At 43.7% G+C, this 22,445-nt stretch overlaps 2 protein-coding genes across 4 annotated transcripts in view; one reads left to right on the forward strand and one right to left on the reverse strand.

Moving 5' to 3' along the window:
• Positions 1-13,307, forward strand: part of MFSD4A (major facilitator superfamily domain containing 4A) — a 50,656-nt gene extending 37,349 nt beyond the window's left edge. For both annotated transcript variants that reach the window (XM_053393328.1, XM_053393327.1), the window contains exons 4-10: positions 506-674; positions 2,675-2,790; positions 4,724-4,897; positions 7,251-7,398; positions 8,098-8,168; positions 10,146-10,266; positions 12,090-13,307. In XM_053393328.1, the coding sequence (XP_053249303.1) occupies positions 506-674; positions 2,675-2,790; positions 4,724-4,897; positions 7,251-7,398; positions 8,098-8,168; positions 10,146-10,266; positions 12,090-12,154 (864 nt within the window). In that variant the 3' untranslated portion in view covers positions 12,155-13,307. The remainder of the gene's footprint in view (positions 1-505; positions 675-2,674; positions 2,791-4,723; positions 4,898-7,250; positions 7,399-8,097; positions 8,169-10,145; positions 10,267-12,089) is intronic.
• Positions 669-22,445, reverse strand: part of ELK4 (ETS transcription factor ELK4) — a 35,068-nt gene continuing 13,291 nt past the window's right edge. The window contains exon 6 of one of the 2 annotated variants that reach the window (XM_053393330.1): positions 669-773. The gene's annotated coding sequence lies outside the window, so the exon portion shown is untranslated. Of the gene's footprint in view, positions 774-8,161; positions 8,333-22,445 lie in introns of those variants that run through there. The other variant, XM_053393329.1, reaches the window with a different exon arrangement.

The raw sequence follows: 22,445 nt of genomic DNA on the forward strand, positions 1-22,445 counted from the left end.
CTCGGTCCCAGCTCCTGGCAACCTAGCAGTTTGAAAGCACGAAGTGCAAGTAGATAAATAGGCAGGAAGGTAAACGGCATTTCCGTGCGCTGCTCTGGTTCGCCAGAAGCGGCTTAGTCATGCTGGCCACGTGACCCAGAAGCTTTACGCCGGCTCCCTTGGCCAGTAAAGCAAGATGAGCGCCGCAACCCCAGAGTCGGTCACGACTGGACTTAACAGGGGTCCCTTTACCCTTTACCTTTAAATACAACAGATAAATAACTCCAATCATTCCTGACCATTGGCCATGCCAGCTGGGACTGGCGGGAGCTCAGTGGCATTTGGAGGTGCAAAGGTTTACAAGCTCTAGTTTTGAAGATGTGCCCTGAATAAATAAATAAAAATCTGAGCCAACAGCAGCCCCCTCCCGTGGAGAAGCGCAGATATCAACCCTGGGGGCTGAAAATTGTTATAAGACACACACCATGCGCCCGGCTGACTTTTCTTTTTGCCTGTTGTTCTGCAGCTCCCAGTCCCCTTTGCGGTCTTCCTGCTGCTCTACAAGGAGAGGCTGGTGCCTTGGTGTCAAAGCGGCAGCCCCCCACTACTGCCTGCGGATGAGCTGGCACTGGAAACGCGGATAGCCGACCGGGATGACTCTTCCACCTCCTCGCCAAGAACTCAGCCAGAAATAGGTGAGAGCTGCCAATCCGGGCTGTGCATGCAGAGCCCATTGCCATGGTATCAGAGCCTTCTTCTCTCCACAGGTTGTAGCGAGACGGTGTGTTGTTTTGCTGTGGGAAAGGGATGAAGCAAAGCACAGAGTGAAATATTCTGCATTAAGCTTCCCAGGTTTTTCCTTGTCTGTGGCTACTGCCTTGATGGCTGTGTTCTACCTCCTCCGACAGAGACAGTGTGCTTCTGGCTGGAAACTGCAAGAGGGCAAAGGGCTGTCAAGCTCAGGTCCTACTTGTGAGCTTGCCATGGGCATCTGGTTGGCCACTGAGACAGTGGCGTAGCAAACCCCTGAGTACTAGGCTAGAACCCTATTTGTGCTATCAGCTACATAGTTTTGGTTATGTTCCCAGAACACATATAAAACTAAGGAAGCCAAATCAGTCCAAATAGGTTGAATCCTATTGATCCTAGAATATCGTACATTATTTGTCCTTGGCTTCTGTTTAGTATTAGCTCTGTAGGCAATGAATTGAAATTCCTGGGGGCAGGTTTCTCTGCTGGCGTTTACCCAGGACTCAGCTATACAGCTGCAAATAAAATGTTTTAAATCTGTTTTACGTGCAATATAAAATGTGACACTAGATGGTGATCGTGAGCCTTATAGAAAATTCAATGTATTTTTAAAAACGCTTTTTAAAAAAAAGCATTTTCAGAATGATTTTTATATGTTTGTAGATTCCACCCCAGTTTGTAGCAGAGAAGGAATGTCAGTGTGATTGCAAAAGCTTCTCACCTGTCCTGCATTTAATACCAGCCTTTGTTCTGGTCCATGTTAAGGCCTTTGCCAAATTGGGAATGATCTTTTATGCCCACTCTGGCCTCCTAGCAAGGAAGGTGTTTCCTTCTGGGCCAAGGCATCTGTTTCCCTGCATTGCGATAACTCCCATGAGCAAAAGGGAAGCAATTATCTCACACACAGAGTGGTTTGAAGACGAAAAGCAGTCTGTCTTTCTGCCAGGAAGGTTATTACTGGAACTCTGAAAGAAGCAACTTCTGTGCGCCTTCTAAAAATGTCTCATTTATTTATTTGGTGGCTTTTGCTGTGGTGTGTAGCAGCTTACAGATGCATTTGCCCATATGCATCAAGAATGCCAGGTGTTGCATATTTCTGTCGTTTTCTATGCACACACACTGGGATGCATTTATATACATGCAAACATTTCTGGCTGCTCTTAACCCCACAAGCCATGCAGCAGTGAGATGGAACACATTATTATTATTATTATTATTATTATTATTATTATTATTATTATTATTATTTAAATTTGTATACTGCCCTTCATCTGAATATCACAGGACATTTTACAACGTAAAGAAAATGAAAACACAAAATACATAATAAAAGCAAAAGCAAAATAAACCAATACACCATCTCCCACAGACACATTTTTAAAGGCCATAGAATATTAATGCGCATTCCACTTTGGTGCATGTAGAAAACCAGTAAAATGGTGGTATCTGCCTTGGGGCCTCACCTCCCATAGTGCCAGCTGCATCAGACCAAAGGTCCATCTAGTCAAATTATGGGCAGCCTTTATCCTGCCAAGGACTGCATTCCTTCAGAAGTAACCTGTCAGAATAGAAGAAGATATCTTTACCCTGGTATGGCTCCCTTTATCACATACACAGCCCAACAAGACAACGACAAGAATCCACCAACAGCATATGAATCAATATGGCTAACCTGATCCAAAAACACCCACTCACACATGAAAACAAAGTTCACCACAGCCAATCACAAACAAACAACTACACCCTAGGCCAACCCCAACTTCTCTCACCACCAAAGGAACACAAGCAAATAGTAAAGAGAACCTGCACAAGCGACGCTGACACAAAACCCCACACATACATTAAGCAGAATAGAAACATTGCACATCTTTGCTGCAGAGAGAGAGACTGTTTGGGTACCCAAGAAGCTTCACTACTCTTGTGTGCTATTGTTTTCTCTACCCAGGGCATGAGGACCTCTTCAGATGCTGCCAAAGCAAGAACTTCATAGGAGCTCCTTGCTCTTACTTTGCTGTCCATGTGATGGGTGCCCTTCTCCTCTTTATGACCGATGGGATCCTGGTAAGAGCAACAATTGAGGAGTCAGTGTCAGACCTCCCCAATTTGCACTACTGGGGCACTCCAGATTCCCTAGAATGGGCTGAGCAAGTGCTTTCAAGACTGTCTTTTACTTGATCTGTGTAGCTTGGCTTGAGTGCTCATGGAGAGCTTTCAGCTAAAAACTTGTCTCCCTCCACCCAGCAGGTACTGCCTGCTGGTTCACTCTTAGTAGCATTGCTTTAGTTCAAAGCTCATGGTCTTCTCTGCCTTCTTTTGACTGCATCTCACCTAAGAGTATGAGGAATTGGCCCTTTGTTTAATTGGGCTGTTCACCCAAGATTGGCACTGCAGTTGCTCTCTTACACTATATGTTGAATTCTCACCCACTTAAAGTTGAGGACCACCCCACCACCACACACACCTTTTACAATTTTATCCTGTAAGCCTTTCATGGCCTGAGAGTGTTAAATGTGGTGACCTATAGCGGGCAGCCACTCTTAAAACCACAAGAAACAAGGCCCAGAGAATTGTAACTACTATTGGCTGATCTCAAATGTCCCTTCGTTGGGCAGGTTGGTGGAGTGAGTGCTTTTCTGGTCAACTTCAAGCACTCATTATCCATTTGAGTCTGGATTCTGACTTTGATTTGGAACTGAAACTGCCAGGGTTGCCCTGATAAACGACTTCTGCTAGGAGAGGGTGGGGGGAATGCAATGTAATTCTGTTGATTCTACTAAATCTCTCAGCAGTGCTCAACACCATTGGCCATGGTTTCCTTCTGGAAAGGGTTTCTGACTTGGGGATTGGGGACGGATGTTCCACTCCTACCTGGAGGGCCCATTCTGGAAGGCAGAATTGCAAGACTTCTGGCCCACGGCATTTTGGGGCAGAGGTCCCTCAGGGATCCATTCTGTTCCCCCCCAATATGTTACAGCATTTTTATGAAGGCATTTGAATGGAGTTGAATGGAGTCCTCCACCTCTGTCTCTTCCAGCTGAATTGGAAGAAGCGTTTATCTGGGGTTTGGAAGCACTAATTGACATTCATTCCTGATAAGACAGAGGTGTGCTGTGTGGGTCAGCAGTTTGTCTGCCCAGGGAGGTGGTGTTCAACCAACTTTGCTGAGGATTGTACCCTCTGTGAAGGATAAGGTGCCAGTGTGGGAGTGCTGTTAGATTCATCTTTATCTCTTGGGCCTCCAGGATCATGAGTTTCTTCTGTTGGTTGTGGCTAATCCACCAACTGCAGTCCTTCCTGAGTAGATACAATCTTGACCGTTGTCCATGCCCTGGTAACTTTGAGGGTGGGCTGCATGGGGCTGCCTTTGAAAACTGTTCAGAAATTGCAGCTAGCCCAGCACACTAACTTCATTTCCTAACATGGACTGAGTGAAGAGCTCAAATCTGGCTGCACTGAAACACCATCCCTGACTTCCAATGAGATTTAAGGTGCTGGTCTTAACTCTTAAAGCCCTTCATGGCTTAGGACTCAAATATTTTGTGGGATTGCCTTGTCCCATCTCAATCTCTTCATTCGCCGACATCCCCATCACAGGCCCCTGCTGTCTGAAATGTGGTGTGTGGTTACTGCACAGATGGAGGGCCTTTTCCGTGGTGGCTCCTCATCCTTGGAATGCCCTTTTCAAGGAAGCCCACCCAGAGACCTAATGACTAGAACTTAGGTGCCAGGCAAAAGCATTTCTGTTTTCTCCAGGCTTTTCAGAACTGCTAAGGCAAGCATTCTTAAACGCTAAAAAGTAAAATAAATTTAAATGCACTATTGTGATTTCAGTTTGTTTTAATTTTGTATATTGGTTCGCATGTGTTAGTAAACCAATTATTTTACATTATGCTTTTTCTTTTCTTACTACTGTGTGTGTGTCCTGGGAATATAGATCTATATTGGAGGTTTGTGTGATATATAGATTATGTAAGTAATCTGGTCTCTCCTGCAGGGCGAGTATTCTGGGTTTGTGTACAGCTACGCTGTGGAGGAACCACTCTCCGTAGGACACAAGGTGGCTGGTTACTTGCCCAGCCTCTTCTGGGGATTCATCACTCTGGGCCGGCTCATCTCCATCCCCGTGTCCTACAGAATGAAGCCAGCAACTATGGTTTTCATCAATGTGGTATGGCGATATCTTCTTCTTCTCCCTCTCTTCCAAGGTAGCAGAGAGGCTTATTCTGCCTATGGCGTGTCTGGCAGACCAGTAACATGGATATAACCAGCGATTGGCACCCTTATTTGGAAGCAAGAGCGTATTATTCTTGCAGCTGAGGGCAATGCAAGCAAATGGGTTAGAGCAGGAATGGGAGACCTGTGGCCCTTCAGACATCATTGGCCTCCAGCTCCAAGAGGCCCCAGGCAGCTGAACAACCTCTGGGTGGCCCCAGGCTCCCTACTCCTGGGACATTTCATTCAGAGAACCCTGGATGTTGTGCTGAAGGGGGGGGGCGACTGGAGATCTCTAGCAAAGCAGTCTCCTTATCCTTGCATGCTTTCCAATTCCAGGGTTTCTTGAGGGAATTGTTATTAGGGTCAGGCGATATCTCAATATACTGTCTTATATCGATATTAAGAGCAGTTTGTGATAACGGGGTTTTTTTAAAAAAAATTACCTGGCAATACAGTCGTACCTCATGTTACGTTTGCTTCATGTTACGTTTTTTCAGATTGCGCCCCGCAGCAACCTGGAAGTACCAGAAAGTGTTACTTCCGGGTTTCACCACTCACGCATGCACACAAATGCCAAATCGCGCTGCGCACCTGCGCAGAGATGGTGTTTCACACTGCGGGCCTTTCATGTTGCAAACGGGCCTCCGGAATGGATCCCGTTCGCAAGCAGAGGTACCACTGTATATCGTGAATCGTGTGTGCGTGCTTGTGTGCAATAGTCAAAAAACATGATACAGTGGTACCTCAGGATGCGAACGGGATCCATTCCAGAGCCCTGTTCGCATCCTGAATAGAACGTGTGTGTGCACTGCAGGGTAACTCTCTGCCATCTCCCCTGCCTGCCTCCCTCCTCAGCGCTCTGTCTCCCGAGCAGGCGGAGCTTGACAGCCTCCAAGTGGGAACTTCCTCCCTCAGAGACCCCAGGTTCTTGTTGAAAGGCAGGCACCAGGCTGGTAGGTGGCTTAGGCAGAAGCATGGCTTCTGGAACCAAGCCCCTTCTCTCCTCCTGTTCTCACGTAAAAATATAAACTGGGGTAAAAAGAAGAAGAAAAAGAAAAACACACTGCTCTAGCATAAAAGCCGATTCCCTCTTTCCCCTGTTGTGTTTGTGGGTGTGCAATTGTCTGTGTGTATCTCTCCCCCCCCCCATGTTTGTATTTGTGTGTTTTGTGAAGAAGCAGTACACTTAAAAATTTTTTTAATTAAACCAGCCTCTCTCTGCTGGCAGGCAGCAGGTCGTCTTAACTTTACTATAAAGTATTTATCTCCCCCGCCCCGCCCCCCCCCGCTTCCCCTGTCCCAAGCAAGCTGCAGAGAAACTGCAACCACCAGCAAACACGTTTATTATGCCTTAATCTTATATTAGGCAGGAATCGATTTATGCCACAGTAACTGTGTATGCTCTTACCCATGTTCACCCCTGAATTCCACGGAGCTTACTCCCTGACCCTGACAAGCGTGTATAAAAATGCAGCCTAAATTGGTTAGTCTCAAAGGCCCTAACTATGTAGGACTGTCAGCAAGGGAAGTAATAAGCTTCTAGTCCTTAAGGAAAAGAGCATCTGCCCCCCCCAACTTCTTGTCTTCTGCATCTTATTTTCAAGAGTGTGGAGTAAGGTGGGAGGATATTATGTGGACTAGGACCTTGGAGACATAAATGAAGCTCACTGGGTGGCCCTGAGCCTAACCCACCTCAACAGATTGTTGTGAGGATAAAATGCAGAGAAAGTAAAGCATTGATGCCACCTTGAGCTCACTGGATACACACACACACACACACACACACACACACACACACACACAATAAAGGAGTACAGCCAGCGGTGCAGACACGCAGAGTAGAAGCAGTTTGCTGTGTCCTGGGTTAGTGAAATGAGCCTGCTCTTTGCTCCCGCTGTGATGTCTGCTGGGAACATCAGATACACTAGTTGAGCTTGGTGGCCATATCTGTAAAATCAAAGGGGAGTTTTCGATGTGCTGCACTAGTAGCATCAAGTGGTGATTTTCATGCATGAAATGGCTCAGATCAGCCGCCTTCTGCTAAAGCTCTCTTATCTCAGACACACAACACGTGTCTTTTCTGAAGCATTTTCCATGTTCAGCTGGGCATTATCGGGAGACAAGATACCAAATGATGCCCACGTGTTTGTGAATCTCTCCAGAGGCAAGGCTCATACAGTCAGGGGGGGGTGTGTGTGTCCCGGTGGCAGTGGTGGTTACTCAAGTCTTTTTAGCTGAGCGCAAAAAAAAATCTTACTCCATATTTAATTTTATTTTTTTTCTCCATTCCTTTTATGTCATTGCAGCTTGGAGTGCTTGTAACATTCTTCCTGCTCCTGATCTTTTCCTACAGCGTTGTCTTTTTGTTTGTGGGGACTGCCTCCCTGGGCCTGTTCCTCAGCAGCACTTTCCCTAGTGTCCTGGCCTACACTGAAGACATTCTCCAGTACAAAGGTAAACCAGGTCTCCCCTTGTTCTTTCTTTCTACCAAGAAAGAATAGCTTCAACAACCACAATAAAAGCAGAGCCCTTTAAATGAGGGCCATGCTTTTAACTTTCCAATATAAGGTAATCCCTGGTTTGTTCTTAATTTTTTTTGTCACAAGCTAAGCAAACAACCAAATCCTCTGCGTATTTCTTTAACTGTAGGCATACTCTGTGAGATGCTGCTGGACTACAACTCCCATCAGTTCTGACCACTGGTCTTGCTTGCTGGGACTCATGGGACTTGTAGTCCAACAGCATCTGGAAGGCAACAAGATGGTGACCATTGTCCTGTTATGTTCACTGGAGCTTACTGCCAGGGGAAAATTGCAAGGACGACTGCTTTAAGCACTTGGTTTATCATAAAAGAGCAACATTCATGTATCTTACTCACTTGCATAGGAAAGCCTTCGTCCTTTCCATCAGCATAGCATTTGTACCACAGACGTCTGCCATTTACATTTGGGTGCCCTCTTCTGTTTCATACTTTATCACACACCCGGGGGGGGGGGAATATGTGTATATTTAAAAGCATTTCAATACCACATAACATTTCAAAAATCTCCAAGAAATCTCTTAAAGATGGGACATGTGCATCTTGCTGCATCTGTTCAGTCTTCCTTATCTGCTTCTTGCAAAAAGTGTAACGTGGTGCCACTTTCATTCCAGGCTGTGCCACTACTGTGCTGGTGACAGGAGCAGGTATTGGAGAAATGGTTCTGCAGTTGCTGGTAGGGTCGGTAAGTGTGCAAAATCCACCAACGCCCTGCTGGGCATAAGCTTTCTGTTGGTCAGTGCTTAGGACACTGATTCTCAGGGCCATCAGCTAGAGCACCAGTTCAGTATTGTCTACAATAGGGCAGAGAACCTGCTTGCTGGTTTCCCATGAGCATCTGGTGGGCCACTGTGGGGAAAGAGGATTTTGGATTAGATGGTACATCGGTCTGATCCAACAGGCTTCTGATGCTCTGTGGCCCTCCAACTATGGTTGGATTCTAGTTCCCACAATTTCTGACCATCTTCAGTTATCCCTAGTCAGCACGGCTGGTGGCCACGTATGATGGGAGTTGGGAGTCCAGAATATCTGCAGGTTACCCATCCATGGTCCAGCAGCTCAACATGAGACTTTCCCAACCTTATCTACAGAAGCCAGCAATTGACCCTGGGACCTTGTGCATGCAAAGCATGGATGATATCCTGTGTACTTGTTCCATTAGTGCAAGGATTTAGACTTGTGCAATGCAACTTCTCCTCCCTCTGTCTGCACCCCATGCCCTCCCCACATCTTTACCAGGGGGTTGGGGAAAAACTCAGCGCAGATTGCGGGCAGATCTGGGAAGGTAAGCAGGAGAAGCTCCACTGTGCTAATGGAATACATTGCTTAGCACTGCTTTGGCTACAACCCTGTGTGTCCCACCACTGTCCTGACATGCTTCATAATGTTAATGGCTGTCTCCATCCAAATACTCCTGCAAGAAGGAACTCACCGTGTATGGAAATGCTGCTCATGGTTTTCTGGAGTTTTTAGAAAGCCAGGCTTGTTCTGAAGCAAAGGGCAAGTGATCTGTTTCTAATAAAGTGTGAAAGGAACAGAGGAAGCAACCTTCTGCCAAGGCACTTTGTCTACCTAGGCCAGGATTGTTTGCAGCTCTCTGGGGTCTCCATAGGAATTAGTCCACACCCCTTGCCACTTTTAACTGGACTGAATCTCTTATCTGCTGTATGCAAAGTGTATGCAGTACTACTCATGACGGCTATCACCTGGGGGCCTCTCGTGGCAGAACATGCAACCTGCAGCTATCCTCATGTCATCTGTCCTGCAGCATAGAACCCTGGGTGGTATTTTAAGCATGCCCCGGCTTGGGAGGATGCACTTGTCCAGCTTCTCCGTCTTGCCTTCTTTCAAACCCTTGAGGAAGGCACCGTGGTGTGTGCTCAAATCCCTCAGTGGCATTTGGGGTGGGGACAGTCTTTCTCGCTCAGCCTAACCTACTTTGCAGGGTGGTTGTGAGGATAAAGCTGGGGGGGTAGGACAGAGGCGGAGCTAGCTGCTCCAGCACCTGGACCGGCCCACATGCTATGCACTCGGGGGCGGGGCGAGCATCCCACAGGGGTGCAATGGCTATATCCACCTCTGTCCCACCAGGGGGGTGCCACCTGTGGCGATGTCACCCCCTCTCAGGGATGACACCTAGGGCGGACCACACACCCCGCACCCCCCTTCCTCCACCAGTGGGGTAGGAGAAGAACGGCGTGTATTACCTTGAACTGCTAGGAGGAAGGGCAGGATACCAAATTAAGAAATCACACAGAGATTTAACTCGAGCAAATTTCTTGACAGAAAGCCTCCTCATCCAGTGGGTGAAAACAAAGTTTTTGTGTTTTGAATCAAGGCGTTGCATAGAGTGGCTCAAGACACCTTTGCAGTTGAAAGCTGGGCAGTACATTTCTTGAACTCCTGCTCTTTCCCTTCTGAGATAGGTTTTCTGGCAGGTAGACACCCTAGGGAAACAGATGGCATCTGCTGCTTTCTCTGAAGGTCAGACAATCTGTCTGAAACAGCCCACTCATGGGAAATGGATCCTATCCAACCCCCGTCAGCATGGCTGGTGCACTCTGACGTTATTCCTCTGGCTCCCAGACCCATTCAAGGCAATGTGTGGCTCTCATTAGGTGCGAAGGCTGCCCTGAACCTTGCTGTTTTTCTTTTGCGACAGATCATTCATGACCAGGGCAGTTACAGTTTCCTAGTGTGTGGGACCATCTTTGGAGCCTTTGCCTTCATTTTCTACATCTTCCTTCTGTTTTCCCACAGGATGCACCCTCAACCCCAATCAGGTAAGGACTGCCAGCCCATTATCCCAACCTCTCCCCCTTCCTTCCACACTTCTGAAAAGAATGGAAGAGGGGGGTACGACATTAGTGCAAAGCAAGCCAGGGTGTCTTGCTCCAAGGAGAAAATGCAAGGAAGTGTTTGCTTTACAGCTGCTTCCTGCCTGTTCTTCCTGCCTGGCTTGGCCCACAATGATCTGTCTGGCACCCCGAACTTTACTTTCTTTACTGTTGGACAAAGTGGCTAAGGGGTGAAATAAAGCACTTTTTAAAAACAATATAGCAGGAAAGTGGGGGTGGAGGAAGAGCTTAAAAGGTGCTAAATCAATTTTTAAAAACAAGCATGAGTCAGCTTTCCTTGCTTAAGCTGCAAACAGACTTCAACATTTCAAAGCCAGGAGTAGCCAATGTGGCATCCTGGGAATGTTGGGAATTCAACTCCCAACAGCCCCAGCCAGCATGGCGGACACTGGGGGGTGATGGGAGGTGTAGTCCCAACACCATCTTGAAGGCCACAGATTAGCCAGCCTGCTCTAAAATCCTAAGCTGGGAGGTAGCGGTTAAGGTGCTGCACTTGCACATGAGAGACCAGGGTTCAAATCCCCCATTCAGCCAAGAAGCTCACTAAGTGGGTGACCTTGGGCCGGTAATCAACTCTCAGCCCAGCCTACCTCTCAGGGTTCTTGGGAGGCTAACATGGCGAGGGGGAGAGCCATGTACACCACCCTCCAGCTCTTTGGGGGAGAAGTAGGATATCAATGCAATAACAGCTAAATAAACATGGTTTGTTTTACCCACACGTTACATGCTGGTGCACACAACTCACCCTGTAGAATGGGGAAAACAGGCTGCAAAGCTGTCAACTCACCAATAGAGAATACAAAATTGCAGTCTCGGTAGAACCAATAATTCAAAAATGACAATCTAAGTCATGGCAGAAGACAGCTGGTGTAGCTTTGCATCTGTACCAGCACTTGTAGCATGAAAACAAATAAGCCATGATCTGAAGCCAAGGCTTGTTCCTGCCTTCCCAGTCGTGGCTTTATTCTCCCCAAAACAAACCAGAGTTTGGGCTGCACCCAGTGGTTCCATGAACTTTCCCTGCTTGGTTAAGGGAGGAGCAGAGCAGGTGCACTTTGTGCTTTGTACATAGGATGGTTAAACTAATCCTATTTCCACTTCTTGTTGCATCTGCACACAGCTGCTGTCAACATGAGCATCTTACTACAGTGTATTAAGTCCATTGTTTTTCCAGATAAAGAGATATGAGCTCAACTGAGTTAAGTGTAGAATGTATTATGCAAGTAGTAGCAAATGTCCCATTATGAGCTGAAGTGGCTCACCAGGTGGGGGCAGAGCCACTGGCTAGCTTCCTAAGAGGTGGGTTGCTATTGCTTACCAGGAGAGAGATGGATGAGGCAGTGGACACAGTGCAAATGCACTGGTAGGAGCACCAGATTGGCTCCACTGGTGCGTTCATGCCACGCCGATTTCCGCACGATCTCGCCACCCTCCTGCAGTAAACAAGAGTGACCCACCTGATGGGAAGCTAACGGAGCAGCTTCACCCCGCGACCCGATTAAGAGCCAATTGTAGGCAAGACTCTGAAGCACCCAGTGCAGTGCCACAAAGACACAGTGAACCAAGAAAAGTGAAATGGAAATGCATGTCTTAGAACATGCAGAGAGCTAAACATAGCTCTCTTTGATGTGTGCACATGGTTGTGTAGAAGATACATAGCCTGCCAATGACATCCACCTTAAAAGTCAAAGCTCATCCACCGGCTGTTTCGTTTCTTAATGGCTGCTGAGAGGAATCTTGTTTTGCAGATCTGGATCTGTCACCGGACAAGCCACCACCATCAATGGAAGAACCTGGACTTTATCAGAGTTAAAGGAAGCCGTGAGTTTGTATTTGGATCAAGCACACCGTCACACCAACCAAAAGAAAGATTTGCTCTTACCGTCTGGTTTAAAACTACCTGGATTTTCTATTCTTAGACTTGTCGGTTACAACTCATTCACATCAGCCAGTCGGTCCGTCACTAGAGAAGAATCACTGTAGCAAGAATGAAGACTAGAAGGGCTGGAATCTTGACATGTGAAAGTTTAACTCCTCTGGTAACCTCCCATATCCCTTCAGGAACACAGGCAGTGAAAGGTGTATTCCTGTCACTTTAGAACCTTGGGGGTGGCGGGAGCCTTCCTAAAGTTCATTCACTGCAAACCAAGAGGCAACTGTAGATATTTCTAATTTGATCAAGTTGCAAAATGTTTGCTGCAGCATTATGAACTCTATTCACTGATGCTGTACAACAGGCATCCAGAATTTTATTTTTTAAAAAAATACTGCATCACCCAGGTTGAAGTATTCAAGTTTTGTGCATCTGCAGATGGGATTTCACATGGCGGAAATGCCAGGTCAGTGGGAAAGGTACAGTGAAACTAATGGTGGGTTGAGTTCAGTGGAACCAGAATATACTGACGGTTCACAATTAGTACAGTAGAAGGAACAGGAGACCTGTAGGCTACTTCTGTTGATGGGACAGCTTTACCCATGAAGTATGAAAATTTTGAAGTACATGAAGCCAAACATCAAGTCTCTTCCATTTGTGCAATATAATGAGGTGCCTTCCGGAAGCAGAACTTGAGAGGTACTGAATATTAAGAAGGCAGCCATGTTCTTGACTGTTCTAAAGAGAGAAGGTATTGGGATAGTTTAAAACTTAGCTTTAGCAAACTTGAGCTGGCTTTGTTGCAATTTCTGTCCCACAGATAGATATACATGTGTGTGTATATATAAAGGAATGTTTAATGTGATTGCTCTTGTCGCATGAACTCGTGGAGTAACTAAGATGGGACCCAGCAACTTCACTCAAGTAGAGCTATTTCCCCCTAGAAGCTTGTTGCACTGCTCATTTCAAAATTGTGCATTATACTGAATTTTTCTGTTGTCATTTGACTTCAATTGCTATGTTGCATGGGTATGCACCCTCATCTTTGATTTCCATGTTGTCCAATCCTTAAAATATACCCGCCTTGATTACAGAGCTTGTGTCATCTTGTGCTCTAAGTTTATATATGTGTGTGTTGGACCACAGCCTTTTCCAGTGGACTACCTACAACAACTGCTCCCTAGGATTCTTGGACAAGGCGGCAGAACCAGGTAGACCTTAATCTGATTAAGCAAAACATTGTATTTCTCATGTGAACCTGAGCAACAATATAATTTGTCTTTAACAGAATGTTAGCACTGCAAGAATATAGAGTTCTCATGCTGCTTTACAGCAAGCCATGGTTTACCAGGTGTGGGTGAAACAGCAAAATATCATTTGCCATAAACCAGCAGTGGGGACTTTTAATTTCATTCCACTGTGCACATGAAGAACATGCTTGAGCAAAAATTACACCTGCTTGTTTATGGCAAACCATGCTTTGCTGTTGCATCTGATAGCAACCATTGTGTTAACAGCAGGAGTAAAAGTTGCATTCCCGATTTGGCTTATTTTGAGGTTACACCTCACATGCAATTAATCCATACCTACTTCATTACTTTTTTAACAAGCATAGACACTTTACATGTACTGCAGCATCACTGTTCATCCCAGTAGCTAGCAGCCTTTATAGAAAGTTAATTCTTTCAAGTTAATTCTTTCAATTCAACTTTATAGAAAGTTAATCCTTTCAAGTGTAGAGAGAAAGACAAACAAGCATAATTTTACAATTATTCTACTAAATAGGTATAGCTTCTGTAACTGAAAAGGTGTATGAACTACATAAGTATACGTTTTCATCTCAATTTTGAAAAAATATTGCTGTAATAGCTAAAAATAACTACAAAAACAACACATGTGCCTGCTCAGGAAATATCAGTTAGAAAACTGGAACCTTGATAAATTCTCTTGAACTGTTTCAGATGCACCACGGGTGCAAGGCAAGAGACATGAATGCAGAAAATCTGAGTTAAAGCTTTAAGGTATTGGGCTCTACGAAAAAGGAAACTTTTTTGGGGGTAATTTAATTCAAGCAGAAAACTGTAGTAAACTGGCACTGAACGGCTGTATACACATCATCCCTTTAAAACACCCCAAAATCCTAGGCACTGTGGTTTACCCTCAAAGCTATACTTCCCAGCACTGTTAAACTACAGTTTCCATTATTATCTGGGACAGGAGGTGTTTTAAATGTATGGTTTGTAAATAGCCTCGGTCTCTTAAATTTGCTTCTCCAGTCTGATTTCCTTGCTATTCATGTTCTTCAAACCACAAATGGGTTAATAGTTGCAGATACTTCAAATGCCAGAAAGCAAAAAGAAAGTAGGAGGTTCAGTCTGTTTCTTCCAAAGCAGGTTTCTCAAATTGTACCACGATGCCACCAATCTATTTTTGCTTACAGTGCTACAGCTGTGGCTGAGAAACCTAGAACAGTACTTAGCAATGAATAGGCATTTGAATACATTCAGATCTTTGAGAATGGTACCATCACTACTGATAGAGAAGAGGCACATCTACATTGATATATTACACGGTTCAGACAATGCTTGGTGATTACACTGCTGCTACCTCTATTTCAAGAATCCAGAGTCAAATGGCTATTATAACTGAACTGCAGTGACAACTTCTTTCCACTGCAGAAGAGTAACACTCCAAATAATGACATTTGTTAAAAAATATTTATTTAAAAAAATACAATTATTTTGCAAGTCTGGTTGCACATATTAACATGATTTGCTACACTGTTTAAAGCCATCTTGCATTATTATACAAAACATATCCCTCTGTCAGTTCTTAAACAAAATAAGCAATGCTTCCTCCAAACTTTTCTTTTTTTTAAAAAAAAAAGATTACCCTAAACCTTTTTTGCACAAAAGTCTAAGCAATAGAAAATAGTCACCTGATTTTGCAGCAAAGACCTTCATTATGTTTGGATGTGCAACAGCCAATATATACCGACTTTTAATAGCAAACCAATCCACAAAAATGGCATCACTGTACAGTTTCTTGAAGACTTTTAAGACTAGCTTTTGACCGAGAATTATACTCCTGTAATAAAATTGTTTCTTAAGAGGCAGATTTTTCTTCCTTTTCTAACCTGTTAACATTTTGAAGGCCTCCCTCATATCTTACCCAGAGGTGCTTATATAGTCAAAACAATAACACTGAGAACATACTTAGAACTTTGGCTATTATGCAATTGCATTACATATCAGCAATATTTTACAGAATGGCATTAACATACTGGATATATATCAAATGGTACAGATTTTCAGTTTTTTTTAAAAAAATGGGAACAAAACATCAACAACCTACTCTCACCCAGCTAAATTCACTTATTTTCCAAATAAATCCTGTTTAGCCAGCCAAACCTTCCACACATGGAGGCTCATATATTGCATCCATTCTAAGATGCACCAACACAGTCCCTTCCATGTTTGAGACTGCATGCATATTGCAGAACACACATGCAGCCCAAGGTCCTCTGTACTAGAATGAGTACTTCCCTGGTAGAAGCTAGAGCCAATTTTATTTTCTCTACAACCAGCCGCACAAAGGCCTTGGGAGAAGAACAGGGAATTTATTCCCAAAGGGAGCTAAAATAAGAAAGCCCTTTCCCTTCTGTAAACCTGCTCTGTTACTTCTTGTAAGCAACAATAACCTGAGGACCTAGCGTAATCCACTGCCAGTGCTCTTCCCTGCATTGGTCTGCTTGGGGGATAACCAGTTGGAGCCCTTGAAGACTCAAGACAGTTCTACTTTTGATGCCAGAACTGAGCAAAAGCAGAGACTCTGCTCTAGGAACAGCAGTCATTTAGGGGGGGGGGAGAGAGAAATCAATAGTGCATGAACTTATAAGTAAAATGGCAATTGCAGGAACATGCTCTGCCATCTTAAAACAGGTGTAACCCAAACAAAAAGAGATGGAAGGCTCAGATCTGAAAAGTACTGTTCACTGAAATCCCAGAGCCACCACCTGAAACTCATCAGGAGCCTCCAAACTTGTTCCTCCTGCCACAAAATGGTGCCTATAAATGCACTAGGACCAGGAGTCCTCAAGCCTTTTCAGACATAGCATTACCTCAAACATGCATTTGGAAACCCATCCCCCTGGGTGGCATCCAATGAAGTAATTGTTTGTGCAAGGACTTCGTTGTGCTACAAAACTTCTCCTGCTTCCCCTCTGATGCCCCCTAAATCTGTTTTGGGGGTTCCCTAAGTCCTCTGAGAGGTAGCTCCATGGCACTAACAGAACTCATTTGATGGATACCGTCCTTAATTTTTACCATATATTTATATGGTGCAGCCAGCTTCAGATCAAGTCTCCCATCATGGTAATGACTCTTAACCCACCAACTGAAAACCAATGCACTAGATAGTGTCCTGCTGAACAATATAACACAACACGAAGGCCAATAACAATGGCACTAAACACTATCTATAGACTAATACAAATAATCAGAAATTACAACCAAAGTCTCTAAATCTTCTTCACCAGTCACAGTAGAATAATTCAAAAGTTTGATATACAGTGGTACCTCGGGTTACATACACTTCAGGTTACAGACTCCGCTAACCCAGAAATAGTACCTCAGGTTAAGAACTTTGCTTAAGGATGGGAACAGAAATTGTGCTCCAGCGGCGCGGCAGCAGCTGGAGGCCCCATTAGCTAAAGTGGTGCTTCAGGTTAAGAACGGACCTCTGGAACGAATAAAGTACTTAACCCGAGGTACCACTGTATACATAATCTGTCACCAAATATCACCGGAACAGAGTTTCCGGATAACCAATCTGTTTCATTCAATGCTTCATCAGCCAAGCCAGTATCATATGAGCACTGATCCAGAGCATATTTTCTACAGCGTTTATATTTGCTTACATGTAAGACTGGCTTGTTAAGAAATTGAACTGCATCCTTCTCATATTAATTCTTACAAGTCTGGCTGATGAAGAATTGATCAAGATTGGCTGATGAAGCATTGAACAAAACAGATTGGTTATCCAGAAACTCTATTCCGGTGATATTTAGCGACAGATTATGTATATATCAAACTTTTGAATTATTCCACCGTGACTGGTGAAGAAGATTGAGAGACTTTGGTTGTAATTTCTGATCATTTGTATTAGTCTGTAAATAGTGTCTAGTGCCATTGTTATTGGCCATCGTGTTGTGTTATATTGTTCAGCTTGTCTATATTGCAACACAGGGGTCTGTTTATGGACTAGATAGTGTCCTGACAGAAAAACAGAACATTGAAGCATTTTGGAGTCCTGGAATTTATGTAAAGTCATCTGCTCCTTCACAATATTAATTCTGGCTTTTTTCATTTGCCAAGTATTTCATGCTAGAGCACTATGTTCTAGCCTCTCTCATTAGCTCCCAAGCCTCTAACTTTTGCGTATTCTTAGATACACATGAGCATACTATTTACGAATACAAATATAGAGGGGGGGAAATGCATGAATTATGCTACTGTACCCACACTGTGACGTACATAAGGCCATCTGGTAACACTGCTATAAAAAATACAAACACTATTTTAAAAATACTTTAGAACAAGACTTTTCTATACAAGTTTGAAAGAGTAGATAAAAAACAAACAAAAAACTTCTAGTATGTAGCATTTAAAAGTGGTGCAACTGAACAGCAAGACCAAGCCACAGTTTCAAAACATTTCCCCAAAGAAATCTCACCACTCAAGAAGGACCAGCTAGAAAACCTGTGCATTCAACTCACTACTTGCTCCTCTGATTACACAAAGCTTCCCAAAGAGAGACTTTCTAAAGACTCCCAAATGGGAAAAGAAAAGCTTCCAGTTATTAATACAGTGCTCCACTTACGTTACGGAGCTCACGGTGACAAGATGTTCTGATGGCCGATGGCTTTAAAGCAGGAATCAGATCAATTCATGAAACAGAGGGAGGGTCTTCTCCTTTCAGGGAAAAGCTGTCACCAAATATCAGTTGTTAGAAGCAACACTAAGTTCCTGCTTTTGGACTTTCTGTAGCACCCATTTAGCTATGCAGGGGGAGATAAGACGTTGGATTACATAGACCTTTTAGCAGGATTCAGCAGGATTTTGGCTACTCGCTGATCTTCTGTGAGAAGCTCTGAGACCAAAATGGTTAGCCAGCCCTGATCATTTCTGCATAATTCCTATTGTGGCACTGCCCAGCCCTGAATTAAAGGGAAGAAAGCATTAATATATATATCAAAGCAGATACTGGCCCATTTTGGAGTTCGCAGCTTGCTTAAACCACTGTTCAGTAGCTGGGGAACAAATGACAAAACTGTGTGCTCCGGCCACAGCAAGCTGTTATGTCAAAAATGGGGAATTGTGGTTTAATGTTGATTTACTAGCCAGGATATTAAACTAGAGTTTGAAGATGGTTTAAGATCGGGGTGAACATTCAGTTCCCCATTTGGGATGCAACAGCTAAACATTGCTTTATTAAACCAAGAAGCAAGCAGTGAAATAGTCATGCTGCTAAGCTATGGTTTAGCAAGCTGGGAATTATCACCTTTTGTTAAGATTATTAGTAACTTTACCCAAGCATCTCCAAGCAACTACCAAATATGATACACAACATGTGAAAAGCAAAAAAAAGCAAAGCACAATACAAGGTAATCAAATATTATCCATCCATCTTTTAAGATAGATCTAACCACTACAGCCCCTGGGGGGGGGGGGAGAAGATGCGTTTCCAAATCAGGCCACAATCCATTAATTGTACTTCAGTTTCACTTTGCAAATGACTGTGTTAAATACTCTCCTCTACCTTGAGCCCTTTAAGGACCACATTACACTTTTCTCCAGGGCCACAGACATCAGCCTAATGCTTTCTCCACAAGAAAAAAAGGCTGTAGACATTGGCAAGATTAGGAGTTGTTGTGTTCAGCAGCACTAGATTAGGTCATTCCCTTGTGGCTTACTGATACTATTTATGTTGTCGTTAACAGCCATGGAGAATTTAAAGTTCTCTGGCATTTCTTAGAATCACAGAATTTTGGGTCTTCTAGTCCAACCCCGTGCAATGCAGGAATCTCAACATAGAATCAAAGATAATAATGGGTTCATTGCGCCCTCTCACAATCTGTTTCAACCTCAACTACTGTAAAATTTGGTGTGATGACTGTGAATGGCGGCTGAAATCCAATACATGTGCTTGGGGGAACTGACACAAGGTAAGAGAAGGAAGTCCTTTTTGCTTACTCAGAACTTTAAAAACAACATTTAGTTTCTTGGGCATCCCTTAATCACTCTTTCTGTTTTAAAAACAAACAACAGCCCTCTTGCTACAATACAAAGATGTGCTGTGTGAACAAGTGCTTACATGCAATTAGATACTTCAAAAGGCAATAAAACGGTTGGCAACAATATAACTCTAGCAGATACAATGAATGATTTAGGCTACCCCAAAGACTGCCAAAACTGAGCGAATGAGGTAAAGAGCAATCGGACACCAATTCATGCCAACATAGTATGCAGAATACAAATCAGGATTGCTCTTCTCTCCCAAATAACTCCCAAATAAGAAACAGTTAACTCCCTTAACTCGGTGACACACCTGGTTATTTTCTTTTCTGCATACACACACACACACACACACACACACACACACACACAAATATAACATCCAGCATTTAAAGTTAGATCAGACCCTAACTTAAGTTTGCACACAGTTGAAAGCATAAGAAAAACTTCTTGTGAAAATTAAAAAGTTTTCAACACATCAAAAAACAAAACTAAAAGAGAACATGCATGAAAGTAAAAAGATCTGTCCAACCTTGGAACTGGCTGAAACACAAATACAAAATATCTATATTAGCTGGTTATCTCTTTTGAAACCTTGCAGCATTAAATCCCAATTCTACTAGCACTTGGATCACTGACAGAATAGAGCTGCACCAATTCCACCCTTCAAAGGTGGCACTGGGGTGGAGGGAGGGTGCTGTAGCATAGTGGCTAAAAGCACGAGACACTTGTTTGCTGTAAGCCCTCCAACAACCTACCATGTCAAGGATGAAGCAGAGAGCTAGTCAAGACCAAATAGAAAAGCAAAGCCTCCACAAAATGAAGCCACAGAGCTCTATCAAATCACTTGAAACAGAAGAGCAATAGGTGTATGTATACCTCAGCCCAGTATAACAAGCCAGCATACAACAGTGCGTCTTTTTGAGACTGGTGGGGCTAGATTGTGAAACCTGGATAAACAAAACTGCTACCAAGATGGCCCAACTTTGGTTCACTTACATGTTTTTAAATATACATACGGCACAGGTGCACCATATACCACACAAGAAATATTTGACGAAAGATACCCTGCCTGTTTCCTTTGGTGATGGGACAAAGAAGACAAAAGAAAAAATAGTTTAATTGCATTCCTTTAGTGCTCAAGAAGAAATGTAAAGCAAAACAAAACCTCACTCTGACTTCTCTCCTACCCCCAATACATATGCCAAAAGCAGCCAGCCTAGATTGGCTGCTATTAAAAAGTGCTGTCATTACTTTAGCCCATGAGGCAGAATACAAACCCCTGTGCAAACTCGGGAACGCAGGTTGCCTCCTCTCACTTACTACTTGCAGCTATTTTTCTGCATGTCTGCATTAAACAGAATATATGGAAATATTGCACATTCAATTTAGGCACAACAGACATGGACCTTTCAAATGACTTAGCTGATCACGTCTGGAAAATGAATGACAGCAATGCACCTTCAGTAACAGACAAGAACACACCTCCTGCTGTCTCTTTGGGTTCTAAGCTATATTACACCATTCCTTTCCTCTTACCAGAAGTGGTTTTGGAAGGGCAGTCCAAGAAATTAACTTCTGACTGTTCTTGTGAATGGTGCATCGCAAACTCTATGGGAGAAGGAGAAATTTAGTTTATGTACGGTATTTCAGTGGACGTGGGGGGGGGGCAGCCAATGTCTTCTCCTTTAGCATGGTACTCAGCCCTAGGGGACTCTCATACATAGGTACATATTTTGAAATTAACAGAGATTTTGCAGAAGCACCTGGATGACTGTGCTCAAGTCCCCTGCTGATCTTAAAGAATGGGATGGATGCAAAACACAGCATTTCAAGCTTCTCTCAAATCCAGTAGGTTTAATCTTGCACTGGAGGTACCATTTCAAATAGTTGCTTCCTTTTCAAGCTCTCTGCTTCTGAAGACTACTAAAAGTCATCATTAAAATTGCGGTGGGAAATTGTATTTAGTCCTTAATAAGTAGCTGGTCAACACTTCCCAAATTTTTTTTTTTTAAAGCAAAACCCTGCCAAACACCATTCCTGGTATTTATCTTACCTTTCCATCAAATAGCTATGTGATGCTACAGGTCTTGTGGTACTTTCGGGACTTTGGCCCAAATCTAGAAAATAAGGGTAGCACTTATGCAGAAATACTATGCCTCTCAATGCATCTCTTTCTACAGAGAGATAACAACTAAAGCTGTAAACATCTATCCAGGTTCCCATCATACTTTCAATTTCCAGTCATATAAGCCAGACCGCCTCATCAAGAAGCCAGCATGACATGACCACCAAATTACATCTAAACTATCCTCATAGTGGAGACATCCAAGAACAGTTCAAGTATGGTTTAACCACTCCCTTGCTGCAAGATTAAGTGCAGTCTGAAAGCAGCTTTTAGCTCTTTCAGGCTATAAAGCAGCCCACACCACCTTGCCCTTTCCCACTCACACCCTCCTCATCAACAGGAACACTTTCAAATAACCACACATTATTTCTACTTTTAGGAGCATCAACATGCTCAAACCTTAAATCCGAGTGAGAGTGTGGCCAAAAAGAAAAGTGGATCACCCAGAGGTATCAGGGGCCAAGAGCAGCACTGACTGTTCTCTGGATACCTTATTTGTTGAAAGGGGACAGGGGAGAATAAAATAATAGAATACAAGCAAACATTCACTGCTCAAATGTCAGATCTACATACGACCTTATCAAGCATCAAGACAACACCACACACAGCATATCAGATATATGGTAACCCCAATGCCACAAAACATCAGTTGCCAAGATCTGCAATTAGAATGGTGTGCTTCTTTAAATATCAGGGTTTTGTTTTTTAAACCTACCAAGCAACATCAGACGTAAAACATCCAAATATTTCTAAAGACCAAAACGATTCATTCATTCCATGTGCTATGCATTTCTCTGGAGATGAATCA

Source organism: Podarcis raffonei, chromosome 6 (genome assembly GCF_027172205.1).
Source record: "Podarcis raffonei isolate rPodRaf1 chromosome 6, rPodRaf1.pri, whole genome shotgun sequence".
Classification (NCBI taxonomy): Eukaryota; Metazoa; Chordata; class Lepidosauria; order Squamata; family Lacertidae; genus Podarcis; species Podarcis raffonei.